This window comes from Mixophyes fleayi, chromosome 7 (assembly GCF_038048845.1).
Source record: "Mixophyes fleayi isolate aMixFle1 chromosome 7, aMixFle1.hap1, whole genome shotgun sequence".
Lineage (NCBI taxonomy): Eukaryota > Metazoa > Chordata > Amphibia > Anura > Limnodynastidae > Mixophyes > Mixophyes fleayi.
In genome coordinates, this window is record NC_134408.1 from 88219856 (window position 1) to 88231252 (window position 11397).

At 39.8% G+C, this 11397-nt stretch overlaps 1 protein-coding gene across 1 annotated transcript; it reads right to left on the reverse strand.

The window, feature by feature from the left end:
• Positions 1-9244: 9244 nt before the first annotated feature.
• Positions 9245-10999, reverse strand: LOC142098518 (52 kDa repressor of the inhibitor of the protein kinase-like). Its single transcript, XM_075181359.1, has one exon. The coding sequence runs from the start codon at positions 10997-10999 to the stop codon at positions 9245-9247; it is 1755 nt and encodes a 584-aa protein (XP_075037460.1).
• Between the last annotated feature and the right edge of the window lie 398 nt (positions 11000-11397).

The window sequence follows — 11397 nt, forward strand, 5'->3', positions numbered from 1 at the left end:
AGTAAAGGTCTGATTCAGGTGTTCCATACAGTCATGCGTGTCATTATTCTTGCCTAACTCATCATCAACCAGGGTCTCCTCACCTCCCACCCTTTGTGTCTCTTGAGACACATATGTAAGGTATGTAGCTGGATTTAAGGTGCTACATCGTTTGATGGTGATGTTTGAGGGTGCCATCAGGGCTAGTTCCCACTTTGTGAATCTAGCTGAAGAAACATGTCTGGTTTGGGCTGAATTTAACAGAGCTGATACAGCATGGGGTGTATAGATAGTTGAATTATGTCCTAATACTACGTCCTCGCTCTTACTTACCAGAAGAGCCGTTGCTGCTACACTTCTGAGACATGTTGGGAGTGATCTTGCCACATTGTCTAATTGTGCACTGTAGTATGCTACCGGTCTGCTAGCGTCACCATGTTTCTGTGCGAGGACACCTGCTGCACAACCATCAGCTTTTGTACAAAATAGCTCAAAAGGCTTTTCATAATCAGGGATTGCCAATGCAGGTGCTCTAGTCAGACTATCTTTAAGATTAAAGAACGCTTGCTCTGACTCTTCTGTGTGTACAACACGTTCTGGTTTTGAGGAAGAGACTAGCTCCTGCAATGGTAATGCCAGAATAGAAAAACCTGGGATCCAGGATCTACAGTATCCACACATCCCCAAGAAAGTACGAATCTGCTTCTGGCTCTGCTGCAGAGTCATGTGTTGTATGGCCTCAATCCTGTCGGTTGTCAGGTGTCTTAGCCCCTTAGTGAGGCAGTGTCCTAAGTATTTGACCTAAGTCTGACATGGCTGTAATTTGTCCTTTGCCACCTTGTGCCCTGTTTGTGAGAGATGGAGCAACAACAATTTAGTATCATGTAAACATGACATAAAAGAATCAGAGCACAGCAACAAATCGTCCCCATATTGAATTAGAACAGACCCGTTGTGGGGTTGAAAGGATTGCAAACAGTCATGGAAGGCTTGGGAGAAAATACTTGGGCTGTCAATGAACCCCTGGGGTAGTCTGGTCCATGTATATTGCACTCCCCGGTAGGAGAATGCAAAAAGGTATTGGCAGTCAGGGTGAAGAGGGACTGAGAAGAAAGCAGAACATAGATCAATGACAGTAAAATGACTAGCAGATGGTGGAATCTGCATGAGGATGACAGCTGGATTCGGCACTACGGGGAATTGGCTCTCAACAACTTTATTAATTCCCCTTAAGTCCTGGACTAATCTATAGCCCCTCCCCCCACTCTTCTTCACAGGGAAAATGGGACTATTTGCTGTACTGGCTGTACGAATTAAAATCCCTTGTTGTAACAGCCTCTCAATAACAGGATATACCCCTAGTTTCACCTCCGGTTTTAATGGATACTGTGGGATTTTTGGAGCTATCCTACCACTTTTTAGATTGACCATGACAGGGGCTTTGTTTGCCATCAGTCCAGTGTCCTGTCCATCTCTGGTCCATAGTGAACCTGGTATTTCCAGCAACATCCCCTTTACTTGAGATGGACTGTGTTCTATAACAGTAGAGTGTAACATTAACCCTTGAGGGGTGTCCAATATGTCCTGTACCTCATGAGCGACCTTCTCGGGTATATCTAGGAACACACCATCTGGCCCGATAGTAACTATAGCGGGTTTAGTTAGAGGATAATGTAACACTCTTCCCGTTACTCCCATAGCTGGAATGGTTTTACTGATCACCTGTAGATTAAAAGGAGAGGTTATCACAGATCTGGCCACCCCTGTATCTACAAGAAAAGTTTGTTTTCTACCAGCTATGTCAACTATCATTGTTGGTTCTTCCATCTGACTCTCAGTTAACCTCACTGGCTGTAGACTACAGGTATGACCTGACCCCTAGCGCTGACTATTGCTTTCCCGTGCAGCATTTACTGCTGCGACATACACGGGCAGGCGTGAGTCTTCTAGCCTATGTGAATCCCTCCTTGGAGGATATCTATGTGACCCTTCATTAGGATTATACCTTCCCTTTGTACAATCTTTTCTCATATGTCCTTCTTCTTTGCAATTATAACATCTCAACATTCTGCGTTTCCCGTTATGTGGGCTATATGCTGGTGGTCGTGTATGCATTCCCTCTAATGCCTGTATACTCACCGTCATCAACTTGTCACTCTTTTCTTCCCTTTTCCTAAAAATATTTTTGTCATGTTCCACAGCAACTTCTCTAAGAGAATCTACCGTGCTGCCTCTCCAACCAGGGGTTGAGGATTGTACTCTTGTTTTTAGATTTTCCTTTAAACCATCGATCACTACTGTTACCGCTACTTCGCTATGATGTGGGTTCTCCCTTATATCTGATACCCCCGTAAACTGTGTCATTGATGCAAGAGCTCTGCCAAAATAATCCGCTGCAGTTTCACTGTCTTTTTGTTTTATGGTGAAAATCTTACTCCAATTTACCACTACTGGAAAATATATGGCTAAATGTTTGACAATTTTTTCTATATTCCCTTGGTTAATCTCATCAGTCAAGATGTCATCTTCTTCCAACGAACAATCTTTAATACATTTTTGTATGTCAGTATTGGGAGGAAGACAAGCCCTCAACACTACACGCCAATTCTTATTGGTTGGTTCGTGAGCATTTCCTAAGTCTTTAACAAATTTCTGACACTTAGCCAACTCTTTTCTAGGATCTAGGAATTCAGTCATAATGGAACATAATTCTGATCTAGTCCAGGGACAATGTATTGTAACATTTCTTAAAGGAACTACACCATCCTTATCCGGTTTCCCATTGGGAACTGATATTGTGCGGACTGGGTACGCACCCACTGGTTCACTGTCTTCAGGGGACACTACATGATTTGCTGTTTCAAGATTTAGGACGCTTTCACTCCTAGTGATCACGCTACTCTCACCTATTTCAGCCATTTTCTCATATTTACTCTGAGCCTCTAGTACACTAACAGCATGGGCAATGGCCGAAATCACAGTGGGTTCATCTTCATTTTCTGATACACTTGTTTTAAACTGGCTTAAAACAGGATACAACTTAGCAATTTCTCTTTTTTCAGTTTTAATAATGGCTGTACTTACCCCTCTCGCCACATAAGGTGGCCGGGCGTGCTTGCGCTGAGTTCGCCACGCTTCTCAATGGTTAATTCCGCTTTGCGCGCGCTTTTCGTCACGCCTACTTCCGCTTTGCATTTGCTGCTCTGCCACGTGTTACCTTCCATTTGCCACAATTTTAAACAATCATTATGTTTATTCCTCACTTTCGTTGAGTTAATCAACCATACTTTATCTTTTACAGTATTTAGTACCTCTGCATTAAAACTCCCTATTGTTAGGAAAGGCCTATCACAATCTTTGGTCATCTTGACCCACGTGTCGCAATACGCAGTTGCGTATGCAACATATTTCTTGCACATGAGAAATCTCGCTGACCCAATAGGCCCTTCCTTAGGCAGAACTTTGGCCTTCTCTAACGTTTGCTTAGCACCCATGTTCAACAATAGGGTTCCAGAAATATCACAATATCCTGCCACAAAATAGGGTTCCAGAAATAACACAATATCCTGCCACAAGTTTCAACACTACCGTTAGAGATATTTTACCGGCCTGTGGACGTATTTGCTACAAGCCGCGTCCACTCGCTTCCTCTCGTATTAAACGAGGACCCCTAATACAGAAATATCAATGCGGACTAAGGGATTATCAGCTCCTCGATTACCCCTGACTCTCCAACAAAATCTGTTGAGTTTATTACGCCCGGCAGCAACCGGTAAAGTCAATTACCAGCCCTACCAACGTAATTCCTCCCCGTTACTCCCAAGTCACAATCACGGCTTTCCTTGCCGTGTGGTGCAATCGCAACGCTTAAAGGTTTTCAGTAAGCGATGCGATTACCCTTGGGTGCACGTCGCGAAAACGTATTCAGTTTCCGCCCCCGGTATACCTGCCTTGTATACCGTACACCAGTTGGGCACCTGCCTCGTCAAACAGCAACTGACACTCTATTTTACAATAGATAAAACCTTAGTGTATTTAAAGTCAACAAATCACACGACATACACCTTTTCTGTGCAGAAAATAAAAGAATTCCCAACAATAGTAATAATGTCCCAGAGGTTTTCACAAGTGATTTATACTATGCATGTATAACTATCAAACCGATTGTTTAACCATGTGGCAAATCTACCGGAAGTTCGCGTACGCACAGCAGGAAATACACATACACTAAGCAATGCTATACAGTTAAAACGCACAATGACAGTAAAAAGAAACAGTTTTCTCTTTTGTCCCTTGGTTCTAGTTAGCGTGCCCTAGACAATGCAAAACGGACATTCGGTTTCACAACACAGAGTAAAATTCAGGTTTTGAACACATTGCGTACTTACCCGTATATGACGTGTCTCCACCCTTTGTTGCGGAACCGAAATCCGTTGGTCTTGTGTATCATCGGCAATGAAACCTCCAAAGCTCACGAGCCCCCAAATTGTTATGTGCGTATTGTCGCTAACCAATAACGATTGTCGAACCTCGATTTGTGTTTCCAACGCACAAAGATTTTTTCGCAAATAGTAGAATAATATGTTCAAGCGAAGTGATAATAAATGTAGCCGTTACTTATCGCAGTGGATCTGGGCTTCAAGCTTACTGAATGGCTAGCATGTTGTCCAATGTGGCAACACTTCAACATGTAGATGGCCAAACTGGACAGATAGTTTTGCAGACTGGAAGTGGAACTACGCATACATATAGATTCAGATCATTGGCCAACCAGATCGTGTGGCATAACAATAAAATCTAACCAGATTGATCAGAATTGCTGGTCCTCTTAGGTCAGCACACAGTTTTGTCTAGACCAGTGTTGGCTAACCTGTGACACTCCAGGTGTTGTGAAACTACAAGTCCCAGCATACCCTTGCAGCAATAAGCTGCTATATATTGGCAAAGCATGCTGGGACTTGTAGTTTCACAAACACCTGGAGTGTCACAGGTTAGCCAACACTGGTCTAGTCAAACTGCTGCAAAACATCCAAATTGCTAGACATAACTGCTAAGTTCACCAGCCAACCATAGACCAGGGAATTAAAAATGCTCTACCCAATTAAACTCTAACAAAACTGATTTTTATTAGTAACCTTGCCTACATTCATCATAATCATTTATTTATATAAAGCACCTGAAATTCCAGAGCGCTGTACAAGAGAACTCACATCAGTCTCTACCCCATGGGGGTGGGGGGGCAGACAATCTAAATTCCTTAACATACAAACACACAGACCAAGAGAGACCAATGTCAATTTAATAGCAGCCAATTAACGTACTAGTATGTTTTTGGAGTGTGGGAAGAAACCAGAGCACCTGGAGGAAACCCATGCAAACACAGGGAGAATATACAAACGCCACACAGATAAGGTCATGGTCGGGAATCAAACTCATAACCCCAGCATTGTGAAGCAGAAGTGCTAACCACTAAGCCACCATGCTGCCCTTGTAGCTATTCTCAATAGAAAATAAATGTTGGATGCCCAGAAATGCTTAGGGGTGTTAATGGATGATGTGTATCATATATTCACATATATATGGTAGAATTAAATTCCAGATCCAAAGTAATAATCAGCACATGATATGTGCCCCACAAGCATTGCAAGAACAATTACTTTTCCATCCCATTGCATAGATTTCCCCCACAAAGAGGGCCAGCTGTATGGAAGGGGAGTTAGCCTTTCTGTAATAATCTGGATGATTCTAGCATGTGGTGGAAAATACACGTCTTCTGTCTGTAAGGAAAAGAGCATCCTTTTAAGGCCACACACACACCTGGGATTGCAGGCAATTCCAGCCTTGTCTGTGTATAACTGATATAACTGAGAGTTATTAAATTGTACAAGCTGAAAAGTTCTACACACAAAACTACAGTGAGATGGCGAGAAGTCACAATTGATCTTCCAACAAGTCAGAACCTGAAAGAAATAACCTTTTAGTAGTTTTGCTGGGATGTACCACTGCTGGCCTACACTGGACTAATATTAGTAGGATGACATTTCCTGTTTGTATTAGTTAAAGCTGATTAATGGCACTGATAAAGAATATTAATTATCACGGGTATGACATTGTAAAAGATATTGTTTAATGTTGTGACCCATCACTGAATATAACATTGTACTGGGATGCTTGACAATGATGTAATTACTGAGAACAATTCAACTGACATTTAAAAAATCATAATAATAATAATAATAATAATAATATTTATATTATTATTATTATTATTATTATTATTATTATTATTATTATTATTAAGAACAATAATTATAAAATAAAACACTATTTAGCATCTAAGATTTGGTTTTTGTCTTACATAACCATCATCTCAAAACATTGTGACTCCGTACTCTGTACAGGTGTATGGCCTCCTAGCAGCAATATGCTAAATAAAAGCCTAAACCTCCTCGCACACAACACCCACAAAGATTCAGGAAAAGGAACTACATCATCACCATTCATTCTATAGTGCAGCTTTGTGAATAGTGTAGAATCGACAACTCCGTTCGCAACTGCACAATTATTACGATTTATTTTAATACAATGGCCACAAATTTGGATTATATTTACAAATAAGCAACATTCTAGTTAATTTGGTGCACTTGCTACTAGATAGGTAGGCCTGAAATAAAGGCAAAACCAGTTTACAAGTGCAGTGATACAGAACACAGGTTGGACACAGGTGTACTGAATACATTTCTAGTCTGCTATTATCTTAAGAAAATGAAATAGACATAGAGGTATAAGGGAAAAATCATAGCACACGGTGGAATGAAATATTACTTGGTAGGTATTGCATACATATATGTACATGTGCTTACATGTTGAATCATGGCCATTATAGGTACAATAATAAAGAAAGACCTATATATATATATATATATATCATATACACACCTACATTAATAAGTGTGCAAAGAGAGTGAGAGTGAGACTGAGAGAGAGGTCCCATCAGCAAATAAATGAGACTTTTTGAGAACATGTATTTTCACGTTCTAACAATTCCTGTTGTATATACTTGCATGCAGCGACACATAGATGACATACGTAGGATGTAGGATTTATTATAGATTTGCCATTAAAAGATTACTATTTACATTTGCTTTACGTTTTGACAGCATACCACATGGGAGACAGAGACAACATCAATTTAAATATACACGCCCAGTAAGGCGTCGCTATTGGAGGAGCTATCGGAAGATTGTTGGACAGATGGTCGTAAGTATACACTGCAGAAATGGAACGACATTGTTCCATCGTTAAACAACATTTTTAGCCTGGTTTAAATATCAAATGAAAGTATACAATGTGCTTTGGAGCGATAATCGCTCATCGTTGCAGCACACACACTAATGCGATATCAGGCAGAATGGTCATCTGTTTTCCCACTGATAATGGGCTGAAAACACTGTAGTGTGTACCCAGCCTAACAACCGCACAAAGAGCAATTTGATTGCAATAATTAACTATTTTATTGTGATCACCATAAATGATACAAATACTGTACCTAAAAATAGCTTGAATATGTTCTAATGTCATAACCTGATGTACAGCTGTTTATTATTGTATAACCCAGTGGTTCCCAAACTGTGCGCCTAGGCTCCCTGAGGTGCCTCGGAGATCTCACAGGGGTGCCTCGGCCAGGGCCAGTAGTAAGCAAGGCGGGGACTACCTGGCAATTAATTTGGCTTAGGGGTGCCTTGAAAAAATTATGGAGACCTTAACGGTGCCTTGAACTGAAAAAATTTGGGATCCACTGATATTACCTATAACCACATACAATGCTTCTCTTCCATGTTTACTATTCCAGTGGTCTTATAAACCCTTCTAAAATCAGTGCGTGCTGCCTCAAACAAATAGGTTATGTTGAACTGGAAGATACACTCACCTTGTCTATTCACACAGGAAAGAAATAGGCTGTTGCTAGAAGAAAAAAGTAAAAATGAACATGAAACCTTTCAATGCCACCTCTGAACAGTACTGCACTAAACACAAGGTGCCATTCTCCTGTCTGCCACGTTGTCTATGTAATTAAGCAAACATGATTGGTTTCTGTACCACAAATATATATCTCTTGGTTAAAAATTATTTTTTTAATACAAATTTTACCCCAGATTTATAACTGTAGTCACAACCCCTGCTGGGTTGTGACTACAGTTTATATATTATGGAAGCAATATAAGCTAATTTATCATGGTCTTTATTTTGTTATAGTTATAAGAATGTACACTAAGGGGAGAAGATATTTACATGTGCAACCATGAGGCAGTACAGTTAGATCCCTTTAGAAATAAGGACAGGGGGCTACGGTTCCTTCAAAATACAGGTATGTCTTTATGTCAGCATTTTCCTTTCCCATTCCCGTAATTATTGGTTAATGTTCTAGTCATCCAGCCAGCTTCAAAGGGGATATGAGGTCAATGACATGCAGTGTTGAGAGATCATTGTTTGACTCGAGGATACATTATTTATGAGGTACTTGGAGCCCACACACAGTACAACTAGTAATCAATTTTATTGAACTTGCCATATTGAATAACCAAAATGTTGCTGTGTATGTGTAAATTTACAGCCATGTTGATCTTACTATATTAGAATTATTATTATTATTGTCCTTTATAAGAATACATACAACCAAATGACAAAATTACATAAGTACTAAAGTGACAAAATTACATAAGTACTAAAGTGACAAAATTATACAAATATAAACAAGAGATGTCCATAATTACATAATTACAACCTGCTAAATGGAAATACTAGGAGAGAGAGCTTAAATTCTAGAGGGAAATATATTCTGAGCACTTGGAAGGCAATAAGTTGAATGTAAAAGAATGTTTATTGAGCGTCACTTTTCACATTCGGTTGCAATATTGTCTTTTTCAAGTATAAACCATCATCATCACCATTTATTTATATAGCGCCACTAATTTCTGCAGCGCTGTACAGAGAACCAGGGGCAAATGCAGGATTTTTAAGGGGGGGTTTCCAAATAGTTAAAATCTGAACACAGCAAAAATACAACTTAAAAAATAAAGCGCCACAATAAGATGTCAACATAAACTTTTTTACTGTAAATAACAAGTACAAATTAGTCACAAAATAAAATCTTATTCACATGGTATAACATCATGTAATAATAACATTGAGAATAATAAATATTAAATAACAAAACACAATAATAAAACATTTTCTGTTAAGCAAATTTCTAGTGCTCAACCATTTATTCAATACTTTGAATGTCAATAAAGCCCAATTCCATTCTACGCTTATGTAGTCCAATGAACTCTGCTAATATGTCATCCACAGCAGGAGGGGTTTTATTATGGATGTGAAGTAAGGCCAGACCGTTCAGATGACTCTGCCCCATAGTGCTGCGCAGATGGGTTTTCAGAAGCTTTAGAGAACTAAAGCTGTGCTCAGCCTCACAGGTCGTGACTGGAAGGACACATAATATCTTCAGCAGGGTGTTGATGTTAGGATATGCCAGCTTACTAGCATGGCACAGAGCTTCAGAAGGAGTAGAGGGGAGAAGTGCTGTATCCTGAGCCTGCCAATGATGTTTCCATAACAATAGCTCAGCATGAAATGTTCTTGGTGATGGAAGATCATCTTCATACATGTCGGTGAAGGTATTTTGAACTTGGCTGTAATTCTCAATGTCTGTAACCAGTATGGATGGGATTATTGTCAGTGCCTTCATAGCTTTTGTTTGGTGATCTGAGAAATGCATGTCAAGCTCAACAATTAAGTAATCAAGATAGGGAATGATAATGACACGCCTATAATAAATTTCAGGGTTTTCAGCTGACGTGTTATTTCTATTAGTCTGACGACCACAGGTACGTGGGAGAGAAGGTGTAACTTCAAACTGTAATCCCAAATCAACAGCTTTCTTAAAAAGTACTGTATGCTGGTTTTCCACATCCTCTCTGATCCCTGCCATTGTCACTTTCACACCATCAATTGCAGAACAGGCCTTCACAATATCATTAGCTTTAGATTGTAACAATACAGTTAGTCCTTTCACAAAGGACATACAGTACTGTACTACTACTAATGAGATGATATGGTCAAAAGCAGTTAAAGAAAGGTACAGTGCTTTGGCATCAACAACACTATCTCTGTTCCATGATACAGGATTATCAAATGAAGGATTATAAATGTCCACAAAACATTTGACTATTGCTGGATATAAGTCAAGAAATGTCTCCAGTGCATGATGTCGTTCTATCCAGCGGGTCCTGCACAAAGACTTTAACCTTTTCCTTCTCGCTTCAGGGCACTCACTTGTAATAGCAGCATCAAGAGAATTTTGTCGTTTAGGGTGAGAGTCAAAAAAAATATATACTCTGTCAACAAGACCAAACATATTTCTCACCATGGGAATCTGAGAAGCTGCCATGATGGCCAGGTTTAAAACATGGGAGCAGCAATGGGTGTACACAGCCTTCGGGTACTGCTGAGATATAATTGCAGCAGCACCTTTCACTTTCCCTGCCATTGATCCTGCACTATCATATCCCTGGCCTCTAAGTTTTTCCAAACAAAGTCCTGCCATTTTAAGACCTGTGATTATTTCCTTGGCAATTTGTTGACCAGTGACTCCCTCCCTGCATTCTAGGAACCTTAGGAACTCTTCTCTTATATAGCCATGTTTACTAATAAAGCGAATGATGAGTGCCAACTGTTCTTTGTTACTGCAGTCCACCATTTCATCAGCTATGACAGTAAAAAAGTCGTCCACATCACCCACTATCTTTCTAGTTAGTATGTTCCCACATATGTCAATGATTTCATTTTGGATGCGCCAGCTGGTGTATCTTGAGTTTTTGGCTGAATTTTGTAGATGATGTCTCAATTCACTGTCTCCTTCACTTCGGTATTCTAAAATGGCATTAAAGTTTCCTTTATTTGCAGATTCATCCCTAATACAGTCTCGATGGCCTCTTAGAGCAATATTTTGATGACCACACATAATAATGCCACTGATAATTGGTTTAAACTTAGATCTATTTTGCTCAAAATTCTTAGATCTTTCATGGCTTAGGTAGTGGTCCACTGGTTTCTGGATTCCCTTATAAGTCTGTTTAAACTCTGAAGCTACTGATACAGCATTTACATGGGTTAAACAAACTCAGTGTTTATTTAATGCGCCAATCATTTTTGTCCAGTTTGAAAACGGAACAGACACAAAATTTTCAGCAGCACCACTTGGCGGAGGGAAGACAGCACAGAAAACACAGAGTCCTGCATTAAGTGATTTGGAATATGCCAGCCATTTGAATTGTGATAAATATTCATGCTTGAATTTACGCTGCTTTCCATACATAAGAGTCTTCGGAAACTGGAAATCTAACAGGGGTTTATAGAAAT

Coding starts and splice junctions, on each gene's coding strand:
- LOC142098518 (XM_075181359.1), bottom strand. CDS start 10,999: ATGTGTGGTCATCAAAATATTGCTCTAAGAGGCCATCGAGACTGTATT.